This window comes from Pseudomyrmex gracilis, unplaced genomic scaffold (genome assembly GCF_002006095.1).
Source record: "Pseudomyrmex gracilis isolate BER0280 unplaced genomic scaffold, ASM200609v1 scaffold_13, whole genome shotgun sequence".
Classification (NCBI taxonomy): Eukaryota; Metazoa; Arthropoda; class Insecta; order Hymenoptera; family Formicidae; genus Pseudomyrmex; species Pseudomyrmex gracilis.
In genome coordinates, this window is record NW_018020597.1 from 162,373 (window position 1) to 187,803 (window position 25,431).

The following is a 25,431-nucleotide window of genomic DNA, read 5'->3' on the forward strand; positions in this document are numbered from 1 at the left end:
TATTGTAAAAAAAAGGCGCGGTCAAAGATCGCGCGTGACGCACAAGTGAGACAAATGATGATGTCAACAAAAAATAACACTCTTTTATTGATCAAAGACTGAACATATAAATAAAGTCTTTCAATCTTAACCGCTTGTTTATTTCGTCGCCTTTTCCTCAAACCGACGACGCGCGCCGTCGTGACGCAAGATCGATACATCTAACGGGATTGCGCGCGCTTATCTTAAAATTAAAATCATACATATATATATATATATATATATATATATATGTATGTTGCATACAACATCCGTACACATTTGGCTTAAAAAGAAATCGTAACGCGGTATAGTAGTCGATTATATGATAACGCGGCGCCTTGTCACTCCGCGCACATACTCCGGCATGTAATGACGTGTCGACTGATAATCAACGCGATGATCAAACGTTCGTTGTTGCCTCGGTACGCATATGCACGAGGAGTGCTCGTCTCTCTTCTTTCGACGTAAAATCTCGCACATTGATCCGCGCCGTCTTGTTAACACAACGCGAATAAATGTGTTTAACGCGCAAGAAAAGACAAATTCGAGTCGGTGTTGCTTCGGCGCACCTAACGACGAACGCATTATCGGAGAGGATCGCGCTCGCTCCAGATAAGGGGAATAACATGATAACACAGAATAATTTTTTTACGTATTAATTTTTCGTGATGTCGTGAACGACACGTTTCGTGTCAAATCGTTCGCTCTCGCCCGATGTGTATAACTTTGCATAACAAATCAAAATAAAGGTCGTTATCCATAAGTGGCAAACTTCTCATTGAATTACAAATTCTTTGAGTCTGAACGCAATAATAGACGGCGGCGACGTATGTATGTAAACCTAAAGCGCGCGTCGCGCTAAAACTACAAGATACGCGCGCGTTGGCAAACAGTTTGAAAAGAAGGACGGCGTAAGGCCGTAAAGATATGCGTAATAGGTAAAATCTCTCCTCGCGCACAGGTTTTTCGTAGAAAAGGAAAACGGAAAATTATATGGCAGAATCAAATGTGGAATGTGTGCTCCCTCTTAAAGTTTTATTAACTATCTTGTCTCGTATACCGTCATCGTTGATCCTGAAATCTATAATTTCGAGGATCCCTCGCAATGCGATCATCACGCGCGAACGTCAGAGATACAGAATTCCCCCCGAGATCCTCTTCTCGTCCATGGCGCTCGCAGGACGTGCGAGATCCGTTAGGAAGACTGACTAGTGTGCTATAGTGTTAATCTCGAACGCGTACGTATAGTGTATTACCCTCCACACTCGCGGAATTTTTAACGCGCACAGGATGTTCCAGCGAGTATCGCGCGCTGTTTCTTCTCGTTTTCAATCTCGTGAAGGAAATCGACGCAAAATCTCGCTTCAATGTAGCATAAGAGTCGACAAAATTTTATCACATCGGAAATTAAAATCAAATTAAAAAAATATATTTTGTAATTTATTTCTTTAAAAAGAAAAAAAATACAAAAATTGATGATTTTGCTGAAATATTTGCAATTTAAAGTTGAATTTTTATTGCCGAAATGTGAAACACTGAACGGAGAAATGTTACGAAACGCGATGACGTTCACACGAAAAAAGCGCGCGATATCGTCAAAAACATCCCACGCAGCGTAGAGTTAGCAAATATATACACATAGCATTTCGTGGATTCGATTGTTCAACAAAGCGACCCGAGGTGTGTTACACCAATATATACTGTCGTCTAATGTCGACATACGTTTTTCTTCAGTTTTTTGCCGAAAACAATTGGTGTCTCTCTCGTCACATCATTAATATGCGAACGCTCAATAATAACGTTTACACATCTTACGTTTTTCTTACAAATTATTATGCGTTCTTTAATGTTTATCTCTCTCTTTGTTTCTCTCTCTCTCTCTCTCTCTTTCTTTTTCTTCTCGCAAATATTCGATTTTTATTCGACGAACGAACATATAAAGTCAGTCGATCGATGTTCGTTATCTCACGTTGTGATTCCTCCTCAGTGCCCTCATGACGTCTTGACTAGATTCTCACCGGCTATCGTTCGCGTGATGAGTATCGGCGTCTTTGGCACACTGTCAGGATTTTCTTGCAAGGTGATCTTCACTCTCTGAGCACCTGGACTGAGGGGCGGACCGTTCGGCTCGTTGTTCGTCGCTATCGATGACTCGGAAGGGTGAGTAGGGCTCGTCATGTCCGCCAGAAAATTCTCCCTCAAGGAATTTATATCCAGAACGCGTGGACGGTTAACCACGCTTTCGTCTTGCGAAGCGATCTGTTTTCTGGGTGGCTTCACGGGATCCGAATGATCGGCGGTGCCGTTGACAGATTGCTGCGGCGCATCTTGCGTTTGACGATCGTTGCTCCGGATCTTGTCGATCTTCGCATCGTCGCCGTCGGGAGCACCGTCTACAAGAGGAATGCTCTCGGCGTTACCGTTGGAAGCGATCTTGGGCTGCGTCGAATTCCCGTCCGGAAGTAGAGACTTCTGCATGTCCTTCAGCTCGGTTCCGTTTTCCACGTCGCTGCGTTTCCTCTTCTTCCGGCATATGTCACCCCTGTAAGCGGCGATGCCGATCAGCGCCGCCACAACCGCCAGCAGAATCGCCAAGACGATGTACGAGCCCATACCTTTCTTGGACTGTTTGGACGTGGACACCGCGGCGTTCTCGTCGTTCAGACTATTCACCTCGGCCTTGACGTTGCCCGATCTGGACTTGTCGCCCGAGCCGGATTGCAACACTTCCACGCCGTTGGTGATCGAGATAGATGTCGTCGCATCGGTGGTGACTCTACTGGAGGATTCGGCAATCGTTTCCTCGGTGGTGGACGACACGTTTATAAACTGTTCTTCTTCAAGATCCGGATCCTTGGTCTCCGATGGAATCGGAGTACTTGTGCCACCCCAATTGCCGAAAATTAAATCCAAGAAACTAGTTTCCAGCGAATCGCCACTTGTGCTCTCCTTCACAGTCTTCTCCTCGTCGTCTCCAAGTCTCCAGATTCCCGATCCTTCGCCGGAACCTTCGTCCCCGTCGGCAGAGCCCTCCGACGGATAAAACAGGCTGTCCTTGATTTTGTTTTGCGACATCTCGGTCGTGGTCGCTTGTTCCTTCTTGTCCTCGTTGTCGAAGAAGATCTCTCCGTCGTCGCCGGTACTCTGCAAGGAATTCACCGTTGTGTCGGTAGTCTCCTCTGTGGAAACGCTCGTCTCTTTCGTCGAGGCAGTAGACACGATTACGGGAGATGCCGACGTGGTTTCCACCGATGTTGGAAAAGGCGTTTCGATTTCGAGCTCTTTCGGCTTCTCCGGCAAGCTGTTGCTGACCTCCTTGTATTCGTCGTCTTCGTCCTCTTCTTCGCTCAGATCATCCGGTATATCGTCGAATCCCGGATCCGTCCCGGACCCTTCCGGCTGATCGTTCTGCATCTCCCGATCCTGCCTCTCAAAATTGCAGATGACCGTCGCGTTCCACGTTGTTATCAACGTGTCCTTCATGTGGGCGGGATTCGCGCACAAGACGTTCTTGAACGACACGTTTTTTTTTCTGATCAGAAGATCTCGCACGTTCAGAGTGGCGCAGTTACACTCGAGCGGATTGTCGTGAATATCCAGATGTTTGAGGTTCTTCAAGCGCGCTAACGCGGCTGGCAGTTGCCGGATAGCGTTCTTCCGCAGTTTCAGACTACGTAAATGAGTCAAACCCTCGACCGAGCCAAGTTCCAAGTACTCGATGCGGTTATCGGTGAGATTGAGACTTCTGAGGTTACTCAATCCTCGAAAACTTCCGGATCTGATCGTTCGTAGATCGCCGCCGGACAGATCGAGGTGTTTAAGATCGGTCAGGTTGCTGAAGAAGTCCGGGACTAACACGTCCTGTGCGCCCGGAGCCTTCAGGCTTACGATCCGGTCGTACGTCTCGATCTTCTCGAAATCCTTCAGCTGATCGCATTGCGCGTCCTTGTACAAGACGTCGCTGTCCGCCTTGGTCAGGTGGCACAATCCGTGGGTCCATCCCGAGTGATGGAGAAGAATCAGCAGGAACGACAGCAAAGGCGGTGCTGCCCGCATCTTTCGATCTGATTTATCTGCAACAGAGAAATCGCGCAAGTCGATAATGCGACAATCATGTGATACGGTTTCCAGCATGGCGTCTCTCTCTCTCTCTCTCTCTCTCTCTTTCTCTCTCTTTGCAAAGCAAAGATTTCAAGATGTTACACAATGAATATTCATTAACAAATAATTGAAGCAAAAATGTACGTCAACATCTTATCGAAGAAGATGAGACTGACTTACGCAATTCGACGCGGTCGTCTCACGCCGCAATAAATTGCGCTCTCGCCAACGATAATTATTGACAACATTTTCGAATGCTATATATGTCGCGAAGTGAACTCGCACTCGTGCACCGACGACGAGATGGCCGACGTGCGACCGAAAGGAGGTCGCGGCGCGCGCGATGAGTGCTGAAGTTTTAAGAATCAAATTGCACGCGCGCGCGCGCGCGCACATTCAAAAGAGACGTACAAAGGTAAGCAATAATTGGAAAGCGCGGCGGCGAGGCATGACAAAATAATAATACGATAAAATCTGTAATAACGAAAAATTATTTCATCACGTCGTCTACTTACGTTGATATAACGCTCGCGCGTGAGCGCGCGCGCGCGCGCGCGCGTGTTTCGTAACGCGAGCGAGATTACTGGCCTATTTATTCTATTATAACAACGCGTTTTAACGTACCTTGTAATTCGCCGTGTAAAAAGATCGCGATTTTCACGGTCTATTCGAGTAGCGCGAAAATGAAAGTAAAACGTCCCGACTCGGTTCACACAGGTGATTATCTAATATGTCCGCAATTAGTACGCACGCTTCAGCTCGCGACGCTAATAATTATCACCGTGCACCTGCAGCAATACATTCGCGAGAAGCCGGTGCGCACACAGTCTTGTTGTCGTGCACAGTTGTCGCGCGACACATTCGATGCACAATTAGATCGACTAAGGTGAATCGCGACGACGACGACGACGACGACGACGACGACGACGCCCGACAAACCACACACACCCGCCCATCTAGACGATTCTTATCAGCGCCATTGTTATCATTGCCTCGACAATCGTCAAAGTGGGACTGCAGATAAGAGCAGGCGATTCAGTTCGCGTGATGAAGTAAGAGCTAACGCGCGAAAACGAGTATATTAACCATTTGTACGTTTGATGTTTCCATTTAGACGTTGGTAGTCGCCACGCGTATATCGCTCGGCGTGCAAGCAAACTGTTTTAAAATAACGGAGATATTACCCGAACTGTACGCGTGGAAATTTATCAACCCGAGAGAGAGAAAGAGAGAAAAAGAGAGAGAGAGAGAGAGAGAGAGACGAGCCCTCTTTTTCATCGTCGGATGCCTCTTTCGTGCGCTAAAACCACCACGACGACGAGAGGAGGGTTCTATACATAGACAGAAAGACGGAGGGTTTTGGAGCGGTTCGGACATGTTATTTGCATTATTTTGCATACTGTCCCGCTCCCGATGTCGGCGTAACGTTATTTCCATGTATAAACAACGAATAAAAGAAGTCGGCGGCAGCGACCGCCGCGGCGGTCGAGGCGGCGACGAACGTTGAACTCTCATTGATCGATCGTAATCACGTTAATTGACCGGCTGCAACTCGACGGCGCGTTTCTTGCACGCTAATAAGTCCGAGTTTGATCGAAAATAAAAAAAAATAAAAAAACTTATCTTTCTCTCTCTCTTTTCTTCTCCCTCCCTCTCTCTCTCTCTTTCTCTCTCTTTATCTATCTCCGCGAGATAAAGCAAATAATGGATTCCATTATGTTTACCAGAATTTGCCGATAAGCCCGCGTGCCGATTTCTCGTAAAACGCGATCTGACCCTCGTTCAAAATAACGAGCTCTCTCGCTTTAACAATTATAATTGCGCATAAACCGAGGAAATTACAAAACCAAATGACATTTTGTGAAGTGTCAACCTAGATTATAAACACACGAGCGGCAAATAATCGCGCAATAACGAGAGCTGATAGGCTCGATAAGTTTAACGAACGTATCAACATGAAAATGAGATAAAACTAATGAGATAAAACTAATTTGCGCTGTAATTTTTTTGTTTTGTTTTACATCAAAAGTGTATATAATTTCTCACAATTATTCATCCAAGATCTTTTATTTATCTCGTTATTTTTATTTCGAAAAAAAAAGATAAAACTTTACTTTGAATTTTTTTATACCAAACCATCAGCCAAACCAATTGATTGTATTATTCAGATTTTTTGAACTACAAAAAGTGTTTCTAAAAAAATCATTAAAAAAATTAGAGAGCAAGCGATGCTCAAGGCGAACGCGCTTCGAGTGTTTCCCGATTAAACTCTTGCACACGCAGAAGCGTGCAATGCTCTTTGGGACCTCAAATATTCGCGCGTGACGCGATCTCAAGACGCTCGCAGCGTTTTGTGCAATTGCGTGGGTGTAGACCGGCCAGAGGGTCACGGCCAATGGGTTCGAGATCTCTCGAGGAACGATCCGCTATTCCGCGCATCGCGGACAACGGTGTGTATCCGCACTTGTCACGTAACCGATAGTTCGCGAAGAGCGACTTCCTTGTGCAATTTCCACTCGAACGGTTCTTTCTCAAGAAAATAGTATGGAAATACGTTTTCACATACACACACACACAAACACACACACGTTGTGGTTGTTGTTTGACACGTGGATATTCTTTCGGACGGCCACCTGACTCTACTACCTCAGTTTCATAAAAGTACAAAAGTCACATAGTCGTTTTGCGTAACGTGCCGAAAGAAACCACAAAACATATATTTCATCGCGCGTCCCGCAAAAATAGTTTCCCGACGCGAAACAGCAGCACCTGCCTAAAGTTGCAGCTGTATATTCACGTCCTGCGAGAGTTATTAATAACGAGAAATCGAAAATATCAGTTTAAACCGAGTGGTTAAATTTCTGATGCCGCCAAGAGTTGTGTGTGTATTCAATAATTAATCTCTCATTCATTATTATTCATTATTTCCAATGTGCAATTTAATTTCCCGATAAAAGTTCTCAAGTAAGTAGTTACTATAAATTATGTCTCGTTTTCTTTTTTTCATATATCGTACAAAGTAATGTATTATAATGACTTACAACTCGATTGATCAGACGTGATCTCGGCAACACCGTGATTTCGAGGGCATCTGCAACAGAAAAACAACAAACACATAAATCTCCAGAATACAAGCGCGGAAAGTCTCCGATACATAATCGATACATATCGATCGCATCATGGATGTTTTTATTGTTGAGAGAATATATATTTTGTTGCATAATTGTTGCAATAAATTGTCAGCGCGAAATGAGCAAAGAGATCTCTCGATCATTGTCGATCGCGTGAGATTTGACCTTCGCTCTCTCGATCGCGGAGCGTTCGCGAAGCAAATGTTGTCTCCACACGTGCAATCGCTTTCGATTGTTTTGCGCGATCATCCGACGCGAGAACGACGTTCCACATTTCGAAAGTTTCGTCCGCGGAAAATAATCGCGCGGGTTATCGTTTCGCGGATAATCTCAGGCGTTTCCGCGACACGTGGATATATAAACGTGTATCTCCGCCTTAACGATCTCGATTCGTTCGATCCGGAACGATTAAATCACTCACACGTCTGGATTTTATCACGACGACGGACAGTCGCACTTTCGTTCTCGTTTTCTCCACTTTTTCCCTTTCTCGCTTCCAGTTACGTAAGATTCGTCTCGAGGATTTTTCCCAACCTGTCCCCCATCGTCGTCCGTGCCTCGTGCGCTCCGCTCAAACATCGTGCTGACTCACTCTCTTTCCGAGCGCGTGACATTTCGGGTCCTTGACTTTCCGGGACGCTATGTCGCCACGATGTGATACTACGTCGACAATAATTATAATTCTTACAAAACGCTTATTTCTCTGAATTTTTTTTTTTTTTGCGGCCCACATCCTTCATTTCGTGTTTTGTAACGAACCGTCGTCTTTTCTCCGAAGTTTCTCTCAACTTTGTACGTAAGTAAATTTGACACGCGCGCCGCGGTTCAAAGAGCAAGGTTGATTATAATGTGCTGTTTATCAAAAAGCGTGCGATTTTTCTTGTCGTTTTAACCTCGGCCGAATATTCTCTCGTCGCGCTGAGATAATGTAACCTCTAGTTACATGTCGTACATCAGCGAATAATAAACAACTGAGCTGATCTTGACCATATCGAGGCTCTTGTCAATCTGTTGCGAAGATTTAAAAATACAATTTCGTGTTGGTTTGATGAATTTATACTCTGTAATAAGTTTGATAAATGTAAAAAAGTTTTGTAATCGCGCAGAGTTTTTAATTATTTTTCAATGTTAAATAATGAAGGACGCTTTGCACGCGCAAGCACTTCGTACGCGATCGCACCGGTGCGTGTATTATTTGTACACCGCGCGAATTCACCAGGAAATTCGTAATGAGCGGTACACTCGGCATCATGCACGCCTGGTTTGGTCACGAAACGCTTTTTTTTTTTCTGCAAACTACGTTCGTAACGGTACCACCAGCTCGTCTTCGTGGTCCAGTTTGCCATGTGTTTTCACAGGAGACTGAAGAACCCGGCGATTCGAGAAGTTATATTCCGGCAGGTCGTGCACCTTTTTGTAAAACAAAAAAAAAAAAAAAAAGTAGTTGAAAGCGGCGAAAATTTCTCTCTCGCCCGCTTCGCTTAAGCAATTCAAATACCAGTACGCGCGTTGTCTGGCCGCGATCTATCTTTATTTTTTATTACCACTTTAATTTATTCTCATTAATTATTTATAATTCTTTTTTTCGCGCGCGAAAGTGAAATTGCGACACGAATATTTTCGATTTGTTTTTGTTTAAAACTGCGACAAACGTTTTGCGTCACAAACACGTTAGAAAGTTTTTACACATTAAGATTTTTTTTCTAAATTACTCATTTGTTATTACAGATTACACTTTTTTTAAGACTATTTTATCAAGCCTCTAATTATAGATAAATGTGTGTGTGAGTATGTGTGTGTGTGTATGCAAGATGTCAAAGTATATTCCGAGATAAAAACGTAAAAAAGAAGAATGTGATAAATCATGCGCATATAAATGAACTATTATTACGTAAAGAAATATTTTATTGTTAACATTGGCACATTAATCCAGCAATTATTCAGATAACAATTTTTCATTCATAACGGAATCTTCTTTAGTCAAAGAAAAAATATTTTTTTTCTTTTTTATTGAATTTATTTACATTAATTCTATCCTAAAAAAAAAAAAAAGAAACGTCGTCTAAAACAAGTCATAAAAGTTTGAATACAAATATAACATTATTACACAAACGTAGGAAAACAATAAAACAATTTCGTGATTTTTCCAACAATGAAGTTTCAGAAAATCGTGCTTTTTCACATTTAAAAATAAATCAAGTTTCTCTTCAATACGACTCATTCTGTTATTGATCACCGATACGTAAATAATCACCGCTATTTGTCATAGGTTCATCTTTGATCGATCATAATCCATCGTCCAACAAATTGACACTTGATCGAGAACTTATAATAGCGTATGTGTGTGATTTTCAACGTGATTTCTCATCAGAGATCATAGAAGGCATTTAGTAAATAACGATAAGATCTTCATTGATTTTGTATCTTTTCCGAACTCCAAATTCTTCGGTGATTAGTAATCGTTTGTCTTGACGAAAAAAATGTTGGAACACGTAAACAGATAAGAAGAAAAATAACAATACAAGCGAAACTTTTGCAAATAAACTTCTCAATCTTGTCGATTATCTTAAATTATACGTTTCACTGCGCACTTCACTTCTATTGAAGTTCGACAAGAATTTGGCAGGCAGATCGAATCAATAACTTTATTGACCGACGAATTCGTTAAACTTTGCTCGTTGTTCGAAGACACTTGTGTGCAACAGATAAGAAAAGCGTAGAGACCATTCGTGTAAATACGATTTAATGCGCGTTTCATGTAAACGGAAAGAGCACAAATCCGCGAAATTCGACGTAATCGAAGAGAGCGCTTTGACGAATTCCAACGAACAAAAAAAAAAAAAAGAATCCTACACGGCACAACCGGCGTTAACGAAACCGTTAATTGGCTCGGAGTAGTGCAGAGGTGTGTGTAACACTTTCACGCGCATTTCGCAATGCGTTGTCATCGATCGGCAGATATCTAAAATCCGTGTTACGTGTTCGGAAATGTGTTACGTGTTCGGAAATGTGTTACGTGTTTCAGAAATGCTGTTTTTTTTTTTTTTTTTTTTTTTTTTTTTTTTTTTTTTATTGACATGTGAGTAAACAGTTCTTGAAAAACTCTCGAATTTTCTGCATTTTCTTTCGTTACTCACAAATGAAACTCAAGTCCGCATTGTTGCACGGAAAAATTACTGAACTGTTATGTGACAAAATATATTTACGCGTCATTACACATATCGTGATGCGTGTGTGTGTGTGCGCCCGCACGTTTTCTACTTTTCTCTTTTCTCGTGCCGCGCGTCGCAGACACCGGAGAGACGGTAAAAAAGTGGAGGCAAGAAAACAGAGAATAGAACAAATCCGAGATATATAGACAGACCACACAAGGGGAGTCCCCCTTTCACGCGCCTGGATATACCGATACTTCGGTATCGGGCATTCGTGCGAAACGATTATAGCAAGCCGCAAACTCGCGCCAGAAATCACTCTCGAGACACGCATCGGAGATGAGATAGGTCAGTCAACCTCTTTCCTCCTCTCCCTCTCCGAGCAATGGCAACTCAACGAGATTCGAGTCGCTAACGAGTCTCTCTAAGACAACTTGTGACTATCTCGATTAGTGATGATCGATCGATTCGCACGCGCTGTCACCGACAGATGCGACAGGCGCACTGTCGGTTTGCGTAAGCTTCGGGAAGCTGATTGAAAAAGACCGGCAGAATTTTCAAACGACAACATCGACGTCATTCGATGGTTATTGATATTGACTGACCGGGTCGAATAAAAGCTCGAATTTGTATCTCACATCGTAAAACAGATTTCATATATTCACGTTGACAAACTTTCTATCTGTCAAACTTTCTTTTTTTTTCTTTTTACTTGGCGCCAAACATCCGTTTTTTTCTTCTCTTTTCTTTAGAAGAAAGAAAAAGAATATAAATGTTTACACGTGTTCAAATAAAAAACACTTTTTCAAACTCGTTATTTTTAATCTTATAATCTTATGTTTGACGCGCGTTCGCACGCGAGTGTTTTTTTTTTTTACCCCCTCTCGTAATGATTACCGATTTAATCGGAGATGTTATCAGGCTGTTACGACTCCGCGATTCCGTCGTAATCGTTAGCAATAATTTTTTGATGGATTATCGGCCTGAAGCAAATGTTTTTTAATCGTGTCAGTGGAGTGAGGACACGCGGGATTCAAGATCATCATCGTTACGTGAAGAGACAGAGAGAGAGAGAGAGAGACTACACGTGACAGTCGTCACTGCTAAGACAAATATCCATTTTAAATACCAATGGAGGCAATTAGGAAACAATATCTTTGCGTTGACACACATTTCGCGAACGCGTCCTGAGACGTTTCCAAAACAAAACACGTCACGTCTATGCATTTCCGAGTTGTTGTGTATCATCAATCGTTTGAACAATGACGTTTGCTGAACGACACTCTATTGTAACTAATTTCTCGTTTTAAAAATTTGCCGTGGCTTTTATCTGCATCTTGCATTAGAAAGCTGAACTCAATATGTATATGGGTGTGTGTGTGTGTGTGTGTGTGTGTGTGTGTATCAGATATCACACGAACTTAAATTTCAAGTAAAAAAAAAACTGCAGCTCGGAGAAAGTTACCTTGTCATTTTCGTTTACACATCCATCAGAAATGTCGCTCTTACCGCATGCCAACATTATCCTCTTTATATATTGATGTACTTAAATATTTTCTAAAAGAAAGATATATAGATAAAATAGATAAGATATATGAAGATGTATAAAAATTAATATTTTCTAAAATAAAATAAAAAGCACTGGTCATAAAGAGCCCAAGATATATTCAAGCGCGAATCTCTCGCTTTGAATCACAATTAAAACTAAGTTTTTTCTTTGCGTTCAACTTTTTACGATTGATACTTCGTATTTTTATTTCAGATCTTGTTAAACTCAGTCTTTTATGATTAAATATTTTTTAATGTTTAATTTTTTGTAATTTTACGATATTGTATAATAATTCTCTTTTCATATTGTACTTAATAAAACACTACGTCCAGCTCATCTGCATTCGAAATGTGATGTTCGAATGTGAGTTGATTTTTAATTTTATTTGATGCTAAAAGATACAGGAAGTAATAAAATCGAGAAACTTCCATTTTCTTCACCTTGATCCCAGGCTATTTCAAAGTAGTTCTTAAAGTATGTCACTTGCTAGCCTTCACGAAACGTCTTTACGATGAGATTCCGTAGGTGTCGTATGTGTTCACACGCAAAAACCCGCTCGGTTCTCGCACTTTTTTACAATATTACGCGCGCTTCTTAAGAAAATAATCCCGATTGCAATATTTCGTTGGAACTTTAACACGTAAAACGCAAAAGAGTATATTCTTCACTGGTATTGCGCTAGGTTTTGTTCAACTGACGCATGTCGGATCCGATTTGCATAAAAATTCGAGCTTAAATACCGCGTAGTTAGTACGGACGGCTTCTTCGTTCATATTCAATTGGCCGCAGGGTCAGTTAAACCCCGGAAACAATCACATTTCGCACCTCGTTAGCTATTGTGCGTAACGATGACGTAACTGTCGCGAATCTTGCATTCAGCGATTTCTTGTACATTCGTTTTTACTCGCGCAGAAAGAAACCGGATCTTTACATATTATTCAAAGTCAAGTATACGCGAAATTGAGAAGTCGAGAAAAACACTTAAACTTCAAAGTCCGAAGACTTCAATCTTCGTAACAATTAAGAAACAAGTTATAAATCGCTTTTTATTAACCAAGCGTAGTTTTGTAGTTTTCATTTTTTTACACTCGTATCTTCTCGTTATATTTATAAACAGTTACGACACATGAAAAAAAATCATATCTCTCGTTTGCTTGTTTTTTCTTTTTTTTTGACATAGTCGAAGCACATTTGCGCGCGCGCACAATTGCGTTGTATCTCTCTTCCGAGATATAAAAGTTCGCTGCAATTAAAAAGGTCGCTGACGCTCTTCGCGGGAAGAAGCGTCTTCTTGCTCGTCTTTTGAAGAGATTTCAAGGTATTCCTCGTTCACATTACAACAGCGCGCGTTGCGGTTACATAACACACATAGTACATTACAGACGATACGTCAGAGAATTTCGCTCGTGTAATCTAAGGGCCTTGGGCAACGACGATCATTTCCACCTCGGTCTCTCCGAGAGACCGCAGGCCTGTCTATCGCGGCGTTGTATACATATATGTATATATGCATACGTACACAAAAAGATCTGTGCGTCAGACCATAGAGACGAGATCGAGAATGATAGATAGAAATGATAACGGGAAGAGCTACTCGCCAAGAGAATATATATATATATATATACATACACGGTGTCTCGAGTGTTTTATACAATCCAGAAAGATGATATGTGAAAGAGCGAGAAAGCCAAAAGGAAAAGAAGAGAAAGGAAACGAGGATCGGGTGGACGTGTACGCGCACATAATACACGCATGTATGTACGTAAGCGCGATCACGGCCGTGAACAAATCAAATACTCCGCAGAAGACATTATCGGCGATAATAGAAGCGGCTAGTAGCACTGAATCGGTTCAATCGAATAAAATAGTCCGCGGTATAACGTCCCAGGAAACTGCAGAGTAATCAAGTACAAAATAGCCTGGCTATTAAACATTAATAGCTTGAGAAGATTCCGAAAGGGAATTACAAAAAGCTCATCTCTGAGAACGCAGAAATAAATATCACGTTTCAGAAAAATCGTACGGAGCAAGTGCACGGTGTGTGTACGCGCGAGATAGATAAAAAGACGCCTTTCTTTCATTGTGTCACTCATCTGAGTAATTGAATGTTTATCGCGCTCGGAGGATCGTTGTTATTTATTGACAGTTTTACGTGCGTCTTAAAATAAAACAGAGCAAAGACGAAATAGAAATAGAAAAGACGATGAAAAAAGAAGAAAGATACGACGAATAAATATATAGAGGTCGCATGTCTGTTCGGCCGTCTCTCTGAAACATCAGCATTGCTAATAACAGCAGCCAGTGACGACCTCTCCTCTCTCTCTCCCTTCGCCACGTCGAGACCCGAAGAAAACTCTCACGCGAATTGACGAAGTCTTCCCCGTGCTCTGTCTCCGTGCTCGTCTCGCACACGCCATCGGTTTACTGTACTCGTCCGTCCTTATGTATTAGTTTTTTTTTTTTTTTTTTTCGAAAAGCAAGTGACCTCCTGAGAGGTTCATATGCGCGACACGTGTGTCACGGAGATGCCAACAAATCGAGATTAAACGCGAGGATGTCAGCGCGGCGGTTTTCAACCAGCTGATACACTTCTCGACAATGCGATTCAAATTTTCGATTTCAACGAAAGAGAATTCGCGATTCCAAAAGTGACGCATCTAACGCAGCGTGTGACGTAACAAACAAACACGTTGCAGATTTCCGTCATAACTTTCGGAAATAAAAACCGCTAACGTTGTGAAACGTTAGTTATTGAGAAAGGAAGTGTTAACATAAAAAGATTACAACGCTATCTTCTCTATTGTGTTATTGTCTTAAGCACAACCGTGCATAAAATATTTATAGAGATCCATTTCCATTGTACAAGTTTCTCCTTGACACGCATAACATTAGAGGTCAAGAAAAAAAAAGATGATTATTTCAATTCAAGGTTTTGATCAACAATATCGTGATAAAAATCGTGTTTGGCACATACAGATTACGCGCTTCGAGATTATAAATTAATAAAATATCTGATTATGATACATGATTTTAACACGTTAAAAATATAATGAAAAATATATTAAAACTGAACTATATCAATGTCTCGAGTTTCTTAATTAATGTAAATTTGATGTAGATGATTGAAAATGCTTGTCTCACGACGTATAAAATGAATTGAATAATTTAAAAAAAGAAACAAATGTATATTATATTCAAAAATGTAGTCGCGAATGACATTTCGAGCGTGAAATTTGTTAACCGAACGAAACGAGACAGTGAGATGCGCAAGTTCAAAATTCTCATAAAAAAAAAAAAAAAAAAAGAGAGAGAACTGTTGGCGCAAAGAGATAAAGAACGATATGTTTGATGTGCGCGTTACGTTATCGCGAATCGATAAGCGGGCGATAAAGGGGAGAGTACGTAAGATCCTCTCGAGAGGAGCAATAAAGCGCCTCGCACGATTTTTAAATTGCGAGCGCCGCGATATATTATCGCGGTTTTGTTTTCTTTACACTGCAATAATCTGAAGCGTATCTTGTGTAAAGTTTTTATCGGAAGTTTTATACGTATTAAAAAAAAAAAAAAAAAATCCAATACATTTGCATTGCAAAGCACGGAGCAACGCGTCAATTGCTGAACAAAATCTCTGAGAGAAATGATTTATGATTTTCATATCTTAAACTCTCGTTACATAAAAACCAATGTTGTTCAGCAAAAACAAACGCAGAGATACAACAGAAACGATGCTATTGTTCAATGCATGTTATTAATTTGCTTCCACAGAATAGATTCAGATTTTTTCAAATGTTCAATCTCTCGACAGAGCTATAATTTTTTGTTTCTTTTTTAAATTCGCGTCGAATCTAACGATTTATTAATATTTTTTATGAGATACTTACGTAACCACATTGTGGGGAACTTTGATATATTTTACTTACGTTATCGCGTTAAACGGTTGATGTGCGGTTTTAATTTATTTTTAAGTCAAACGATTTAGACGTCGAGACATCTTTTTATAAGAGAAAGCATATTGTGCCGCGAATTTAAAAAACATTATGGATTTCGCAACGATCTCGATGTCCACAGGATTTGTCACATAGAATATTGCCACGTGTGCGTGCATACTGATTCTTATAAAAAGACACAGTTATTGAAATATTATTTACGCGAGCGCGTAGATTATTTTTCTTCGAATTAAAACTGTCTCACAATAACGTTGCGTAAACTCGCGTGTTAAAAAACCGCGAGAAAAAATTTGTACGTACGTACAACGTACCCGTGCACGTGCGAAACGTCGTTATCGTGCGGCTAGGAAAGCTGAATGGCGTCGTTACCTTGTGACGTGGAAAGACGTCGTCCGCGACGGTGTTTTCACATTCCCGATGTTGCTTGCGAGGCGCAAAGTCGAAGCGAAGATACCAACGTGGCGTACCGTAACGTCGCGCATGCATACGGATGCACACGGTTGCCGCGCGCGACAACTGAAAAGGTAAAGGTGGGTTCGATGACGTTGCGTGGTCGTAAACACCTGGGAACTTGTATCGTGACGATACGGACACGCCGCGCGGCGCGACCGTTGCATCGGCAACTGTCTCTTCCGCCGTCGACGTGTTTGCGAGACAAATAAGTCGTTCGACGAGAACAACGAGAAAATCGCTCACGATTTGATATGTCGCAACAAACCTCGGCTCAAAATGCGTGTTATGCGTCGTGCACGCGACACATTTGCAGATACACAGCGAATTGGACTATGATCTTGAAAATAAATTGGTTTGGTGCGTTCGAATAATATATTTCTTTTGCACGACAAATACGTTCGAGAGTCCGTGGTAAAATAAAAACCAAAGATTATAAATTTATAAAAAAGAAACCTCAACAAAAAACGGTTTAATTGTTGCGAAAGAAACGCAACGCGCACGGATGTGTAACTCTTTATCACATTTCAAACAAGTGATGAAAAGTAGAGGAATATTTCCTCGTTTCTATTTGCAGACGTTACACACGAGTAAGTCATTTACTTTCGAGAGCAGGTGGTGATGGTCGGTTTTTGAAATAACGAGCGCTCGCGAAATTTCGGCCAATATCCATCGGTCATTTTGAAAGTCGGTGGAGATGAACGACTTAATTTCAAGAGCGCGCGTTTATTTACGTCGAGGCGACTTTCGGAAGTGATTTGTTGTGTGTAGCCGCGAGCCCGGGAGCGCGTAACAGCGTATTTTTCTGCGTATTTGTCATTTGCATGCATGCGCGGTCCGATCGCGATCGACCCCAAGGGGAAATTTAATATGTTGTGATTGCTCGCGTTTTCAATGCCGGCGGAGATCGCCCGCCGCGAGTAAGCAAAAGAATTCATAAACACGAAGAAACGCAAAGACATCTGCGAATTTTATCGGAAGCGAGACAAGAGCGCTTTGCCGACAGACAGACGCGTTTCTGCATAATTCATGTGGGAAATCGCGCGCAATCACCATACAACTCGATTCCGTCGTGTCATCGCGACATGTCAAAGCCCCGCGCGTTCGAAGCCGCGCGCACCATCCCCGCCAATTGAATTGTTCAACTCCAGCCGATTGTCAATCTCGCAACGTCTCTCGGACAGATCTACTAACTTGTCGACGCGTCGTCAGTGCGCAACGCCAAGGTCGCCGGGGATTTAGTTTCAGGCTTTTAATTTTCTCGCGAGCGCGCGCGCCGATGAGATTCTGCTTCCATGCAAGTCGGATTTGTACCGCTCGGGATTAGCCGCTACCTCTGATTAACGTCATTACGTAATGGCCCCGCCCCAACGACGACGACTATGAAGGTATCTGACGAAGGTATTCAAGGTGTACTTAATCCCGAGGCGAGCGCGCGTATGCGTCGTGAAAATGCCGAAGAAATTTCCACGGGAAGTCGTCGCTCGAAGAGTAGAAAACTCGTCCGATCAGAGTTCGAGATTTCTCACAGAATATTGTCCCATTATTGCGTGAATTGTTTTAAAATATCGATACACCGCAATGATTTCTTCATGATTTTTTTTTTTTTTGGCTTCTAGCTTCAATTGACCTTGAGCCAAATTTAACGCGTTTTTTATGATATTTCTTTGTTTATCGTCAAAAAAAAGATAAATAAATAAAAAGATTATTTAGAAAGACACTGTCTTTTCTTGGAAAAATCAGATAAACATTTATCAAACACAGATATATGCACAAGGATATTTATCTAATAAATTACATAGGTATTTATATAAACACAATAGAGATTTGTGTAAATAAATGATCACTTTTTGATCATACAATTATGCCAACGCAAAAAAAATAAAATTTACATTCGTAAAATTTGTGTCTTCTTACATGCGACACTTACTAGATGATTTTATCAGATAAAAAAAAAAAAATTGATAGATGTGTGTTATTTCAAAGATTTAAAACTCTCTAGGATTATTTATCCGCTGATCAAGTAACATTTATACTCGGTATCAAGTATGTGAACAGAATCGTAATAAAAAAAGCAGACACACACACACACACACACAAACGCTCGTTATCATAAATATTGTATAAAATCATCACATTATATTTCCGCGCGATACGTTTTAAGAAATATATGTTAAACAAAATTGTAAATCAATATGTCGAATATCGATTTATTTGATCTTAATTAATTTAAACAAACGAAATTCTTTTTTAGCTGTTGCCTTATCTTTATTAACACCAATACTCGGTAAAATGTTAAACGCTTACGTCACTTAACAAATGACGTAGTTTGCTTTACATTAAATCGATCTATAATGGCGAATCGCAAAAACCATCTGCGAATAAAAACTTTCGAAATCAAACTCGGGAGATAAATCAATCGATGAGAATAAGATCGTTAAAGCGGTTGAAGTTTTTTTTCGAACTGTTTTTTTTTCTCCAGACTGACTTCGACCATTAATTGAACTTTGACTGGTCAATTTCATGATTGGCTTCCAACCATTCAGTAATTTCAACATATGCAAAACGTGTATAGTTGCATCGGGGCATAATTTCGCTGTTTGCTTGCAGCGAAAGAACTTTATTACAGGTTTTCGAAGCGAGTTCGCGGAAGGTGAAATAATTGCACACAGCGATGTGCTCCCTTTTCTGCGCTTCGGAAATTTTATAACGATTTACACACTACCAGTACGGTTTTTGAAACAGAGACAATTCATGATCCGCGCAATCGCGCGTTATTTCTCTTTTCCAGTTCTAATTTTAGAAAAACGCACTTCCATCGCTAAACCCGGAAACGTGGGTTCACGGAAAGCAGAATGTGGCACGACAGCTCGACTGCAGCGGAAGCAGGAAGATATTCCGTCACAGGCCGAACAAGAATGAAAAAAAATTACGTAATGCCACTGTAGAGGACCTTTTCGCGCGACGTGTTTGATTTTTCTTAAATTTAATAAGTATTTTAACTAGTTTTTTATTTATTTTAGCAACTGAGATTCAAATTAACTCGCGCTATCTGCAAAATCCGTTTGAGATTAGAAAAATTACGTTTGAAGATTTTTTACAACTGTCAAATTTTTGCGATGATACGCGTTCGCGTCAGAAGAGTTAATTTTATTCGCTCGTTTGCGCGCGTAAAAACGATCGCGCGATTCGAAGCAAAATGATTAAAAAAATAAACTCGGCAAGCGCAAAAATATATTCTGCTCATTCTCTCTACCGGCACTCCCACCTACAAACTTCCTACACACGTGCTCTTTTTCTCTCCCTCTTTCTCTCTTTCTTTCGTACATCATTTCGCACATCATTTCTTTTTCTTCATTTGAAGAAAGTGCGAAAAAAAAAGAAAGGACTTACCTCCCGTAACAATATCCCGGTGTGTGTTTTCTCTTGCGAACGCGATCGCGGTAATCCGCCCTCCGCGTTCACTTCCGCGCGATCGACAATCGGCGGAGAAATCGAAACAGCGACGAGAGAAAAGAAGAATTTTCCTTAGAATAGATAGACGATGTAGATTTACCGAGGGTGATGATCATCCGCGGGAGAATTTCTTTTCACGCTGTATTATGCTCGAAGGTCGTTCGATCACTCGCGAGATCGGCCGTGATCGGGTTCGTCGCAGAAGGAGAGGAAGAAAGTCGATTGCGCGGTCGTGTTCTCTCGCGCGAAAACTCCGACTGCGAGAACTTGAATGATTGATGGTTACCGCGGCGGTATCGGGAAGAGCCGCGTAAGAGATACGATCTATCGCAGCCCGAGGCCGAGTTAGGACTGTGGACTCTGACAGACCGCGACTCCGCTCTCTCACTCGCGAGAGAGCTCAGGCTTACCAACTCTCTCCCTTCGCGTGCTCCACGCGCTGTTTCTTCTGGTGCCGGCGACGTGACAACGGGGGCCCCACCACATCGTGGCTCCTGGTGCACGTTCTGATAGCGCGGAGTGGTAGGAACGGCCACGCCGTTCCGTTCCGCTCTGCTCCGCGCCACGCCGGCCGGTTCGGTCTCTTCTTGAAGAACCAGCGAGGTCTGAGAATCCAAGAGACACCCGGTGTGGTTTGGCGAGTCTCTCTCTCGCAATTCAATCATCGCAAGAGAGTATAGGAAGAGTGTACGTGTGAATATGTATATATGTATATGTACATATATACCGCACACGTGTGCCGGGAGTAGCTCAAGATGCTCTCGTGACACTTACCACCAGTGTCTTCGGCAAATATTACGCCCAGATATCCGGCAGAAGTTCAGTGGTTGTTTATCGGATACGACGGGAACGTGCGTCGCGCACGATCATCGGGAAGACTTTTGATGGTGTTGTTTAAGTACCATCGCGCGTCTGCAGTCGCGTAATAGATACTTAACTCAACAGCCGATGGTTCCAGTACTGTGAAGCACAATTTTCTTCCGGGTAATTTTAGTTTAGACACAATGAGACACGTGCAAGATAAGTCGCAACCGTTAATTGACTGATTCTCCGATTATTTCTTGTGTTTTTGTTTTTATCGCGGCTAAATAATTGTCAATAAGTTTTACTAATTTATCGCGGTGAAAGTTGTTGTTTTTTTTTTTTTGCATTTTTATTTATCAGCGAATCCCACGTGAGTGAAACATCTCCGAAAAGAAGCGACACATTGATGATTCGTCACGAAGATAATGATCAGAGGATAACTTTTGTACCCCTGTTACGCATCTACGCGGAAGAGGTGACGCGAATATTTCAAGATATTTAATTAGAGTGTAATTTTGATAACAAGAGAACTACAAAGTTTGTGCTTTTCGCGATACAATCTCCTTATACTCTCCGAGTTGTGCATTTCCATTGAGGACGCACAGCGTGCGTTGGGTAATTGCGATACACATCGCAGCGCACGGCGTGATAAGTAGCGTAATATTAATTGAATCGACCTGTCACGGTAATCTGTAACTTGATATTATATCGTTAATACGTCGCGTTTTAAATCACTCCAACTCGTAATAGAAATTTCGTTTTATTCCCTCTTCGTTCAGATGTTCCATGTCTCTGGATCATTTTTTTCAGCATAGAAATTAAATCTCGATCGCGTATGTTGTTGTTGTTGTTTTTTTTTTTATATAATTTTTTTATATAATTATTTTATATGTTGTAAGATGGAAATCACGTATTGTTGTCTTGGATTTAATTGAGCATTACGAAGGCGCGCGAGACCTTTAACTACTTCATCTCATTGCCAACCACTTCTTATCTTGTAGAAGCGACACAAAAGAGAGTCTCAACAACAGAAGAAAATAAATCAGAAAATAAATCAGAAAATTCATTTCGTCGATCGCGTCTCGATCGATTGAGATTCGTAAACAATTTGTTACTCTTTTGAAAGGTTTTATTTAAAATCCTTAAAATCACGAAATTAAAACATTTGCTTTGACAGCAAATAAAGATATCGAAAGAGAATATTTTCTGAAAATGTGATAAATCGTTCGGGCGTGTGTTTTTTTTTTTTTTTTTATCAAAGCTGATTAAACACGAGGCAATTGCAGCGTGTTTGCTATCCTTCTATCCGAAGAAACGTCTTCTAACAGGAAATCGTTGTACGATATAACGTCGCTAATCACGCCGGAAATGAATCGGGTTTCAATTATCTGTAAGAGATACAACGTTTCGAGAAAACATTCAGATAATCCGTAAAACATTTTGATGTGGCAACGATTTAATACTGGAAAAAGATTCGTCGTTTGTCCAGTTTCTTTTCCAACTGTCAAGGATTTTAACGGCCGTGTGAATCTTTCGCTCGACGGCCGCACCTCGCGTTGCAGCTGATGACACTAAACCGTCGAGCTTATCGAGAAATGTCCTCGAAGAAAATAAAGATCCCGATTCGGATTACGCAAACGGTAGGAAGTAGGCGTTTCCCCTTTTGACGGGGAAAAACGGCAAAATATGTTAATAAACGCGCAATACAAACAGAACTCGCGCCGGCTAATGCCTGACTTCGAACACACATGCCAACTGGAAGTTCTAATTGTCTTCATCAAGCACTTCTTCAGCGTAATTCTAATAAAACGCAGAAAAAAGAAAAATAAAACGTAACCAGACCAGAGTGAGAAAAAATTACTTTAAATTGAGTTGCCAAACTGAATAACGCAATTTTGCCAATATGAAGCTCAAAAAATAAAGCTCAAAACTACTCTATTCACTTGCGCGAAAACTAACGTAATGCGTCGTCACGATTGGGCGAGTCATCGATTTGTCGGAAAAATGACGCATCCCTTCCCGTGAACAATTGACAACTCTATCGGCAATTCCCAGATTACTTATATGATATCTTTCCCACATTCTTCGCACTTACATTTTATATCGATACAAACACGCACAAAGTGCAGATCACACGCGTTTACCAATTGGAAGCGTTCGAAACGACCTCGACTGCAATCTTTCTCTCTTTCCGAGTACAGGTGCGCGTGATCTATGCAAAGAGTCCCTCGCCTTTGGTCATAAGCGCGGCAATGAGTCAGTAACTCGACGTTATATTTTCTGACCCAGAAAAGATTCTTTTCTTCGCGCATGAACGCGGGAAGACGAACGAAGAAGAAAATCGAATTAAAAACGACGCCGGCAACACACACGCGCAGTCATTACTTATCGATGCAATCGAAATTGAAGAAGAAGAAGCGTGCAAAAGATCATCCGAGTTATTAAGAAAACATCGTCGCGTCTATCAAGGTTTTTACTTTGAGATTGCTTTTTTACTCGACCGTTCTTACGGACGGATGAGAAAAGCGCATAGCATTAAAAGAAGAATCTAAATTTATAATAAAAGAAATAAGAACTTTATAACAAATGCGAATGTCCCTATTTTCTCTTCTGTGTGTGTGTGTGTGTCTAGTTTTCTTTATGCGTACATATGCGTGTGCGCTATTTAAAAAAAAAAAAAAAAATCAATCGACATTTGACTCAACGTTGCGTACGACCGACGCAATCAACTCGAAACATTATAATTGTCTGTCTTTCCTCCAGTGCGAAACGTTTCAAAATCTTACATGTGGAAGTGCATCCTTAAGATACTCTGTTGTGAATCAGAGACTGGTTGTCTCAATGAGCACATACATATGCACATACATATGTATCGCTCAGTCGTAGCGGTGGCTTTTTGCGACGGAACATTATGAAATGTCGGTGATTAGGGTCATATTGCATGTCACACATCGTTGAACCGTCACACCGCGTCGGTATATTACGTCACATTTTACTTCACGAATTTCCTCAAGTTATTCGCCGCGTTCTCTCGGATAAGTTATGACATCGGCTATATATTCCGCTTCAATTATGCACGCTAAAAAATAACTGTACAAATATTTAAGACAAAAAAAAAATACAAACGTGACAAGAAAGACGGTAGGAAATTTCGAAACTTCGAGTCTCGGTAACTGAACTACTTTGCGGGGAAAAAACAAAAAAACTACATATTGCAGAAACGTTTCTTTCTCTTCTTCTTTCTCTCGCTTTCACGTTTTTAAAATATTGTGAAAGTGCGAAAAAAGAAAGTGTGGCGTATGTAACAATGTGTTTCTTCTCTCTCTCTCTCAAAAAAAAAAAAAAAAAAGGTGCGACTCCGCGAAAAAAATCACGAGTCAATTGTTAAAATAAATGTTCATATGAAATAATCGCCCGGTTAATTGGCTATTATCGGTGCTCGTAACGAGCAACAGGAGCAGAAGGCGCGCGCGCGCGCACACACACACACACACACACGTACAGAAGGGGGACACCTATTCGTATTCGAGGAATGCAATTATGAGGTAACCCGTTGCAACTCAATTTATCGTTTCTCATCCTATGTAGATGGGATTTATAATCGCGGTATCCTCATTAGTCACGGATCACCGAGGGTTGCCGCGCACAATCGTTCGCGTTTAACAACTTCGCGCGCGCGATAACGAGCCACGCAGGTGCGTCGCGGCTCTATAGCGTTTTTTTTTTTTTTCATTTTTCTATTGCAATCGTTACTCAATCAGTCGGCATAAGCGGTTACGGCTAATGGCCAACTCACGCCGGTGTAAACGTTGTACATCTAGTCGTGCCTCTTTCCGCACAAACTTCCATTCGACCTGGTCCCATTTCTGACGATATTACGATCAGACATCGGAAGCACGCGGATGTAATTTACAATGTTATATTTCTCAGAGAGTCAATCATTCCCGTTTCTTATCGACGTTCAATTCTTTATCCGCGAAGGAATACGTTCTAGATTTTAGAGCAGTCCCGCGCGAATGTCATCGGTGTGGAGACATTATGTAATGTCTTGAAGAGACAAAGACAGATAAATAGAGAGAAAGAAAGAAAGAGAGAGAGGAGTCACTTAGATAGAGCCGGAGTAACTCTATAACATAAGCGTGCCAGTTGGTGGCAAATTTGCGGATGCGTGCAATTGGCATTGCCTAAGCCCTGCGTCCAGAGCTCGGTACGTGCGTCCACCTATATATTGGCAGTTGCCGAGCGGCAGTCCAATCGGCAGCTATGAAGCAGTTAACTTAATATAGACGCACTCGGAATGTGTGCCATCGGCGACCTCGAGGCCTTCCCTAGGTCAGTGCTAATTCTCGAGAATGGACCACCTCTTCTCTCTCTCCAAATTTCCGGTCGGCCTTGAAGAGATCTCCGTCGCATCGATGGAGACAGATTCAAGTTTCTTACACACACGTTACATGTACAAATACATTTAATTTATTAGATCACACAATCTCACTTAGCAACGCAAAATCAAAGTCGACGCGCTCGCATGTACACAAGTTTGATCAACGAGCGTTAAATTTATTATTGCAAAACGTTCATGCAAATTTACGAGTCGGTGGCGTGTCTTCGATGAACGTACACACACGGGACGTACTCTACTCTCGCGACGTACTTTCACCGCAGGTCCGGTGTGTATCCAATTTGCAATGTACAGTGCGGAGCACCATATCGTGCGCCGTGAGGAGAAGTAGTTCTCCTCCAGCTGCCTCCTACTAGCACGCGCCAGCGACCCGAGATTTAATCCATATGTACCGGCACGGTTACCGATGACACATACCGAC

At 41.6% G+C, this 25,431-nt stretch overlaps 1 protein-coding gene across 4 annotated transcripts; it reads right to left on the minus strand.

The window, feature by feature from the left end:
* Nucleotides 1-63: 63 nt before the first annotated feature.
* On the minus strand, nucleotides 64-20,239 carry LOC109863792. Of its 4 annotated transcripts, none has more exons than XM_020444353.1 (3): nucleotides 20,218-20,239; nucleotides 7,164-7,213; nucleotides 64-4,094 (listed from the first exon to the last, which is right to left on the minus strand). In XM_020444353.1, exon 3 carries the CDS (start codon nucleotides 4,075-4,077, stop codon nucleotides 2,014-2,016), a length of 2,064 nt encoding a protein of 687 aa, XP_020299942.1. In that variant the 5' UTR covers nucleotides 4,078-4,094; nucleotides 7,164-7,213; nucleotides 20,218-20,239; the 3' UTR covers nucleotides 64-2,013. The 4 variants fall into 4 exon arrangements, with proteins under 4 accessions (XP_020299942.1, XP_020299941.1, XP_020299940.1 ...); XM_020444352.1 differs by lacking the exon at nucleotides 20,218-20,239 and adding an exon at nucleotides 19,745-20,172; XM_020444351.1 differs by lacking the exon at nucleotides 20,218-20,239 and adding an exon at nucleotides 16,271-16,398.
* Between the last annotated feature and the right edge of the window lie 5,192 nt (nucleotides 20,240-25,431).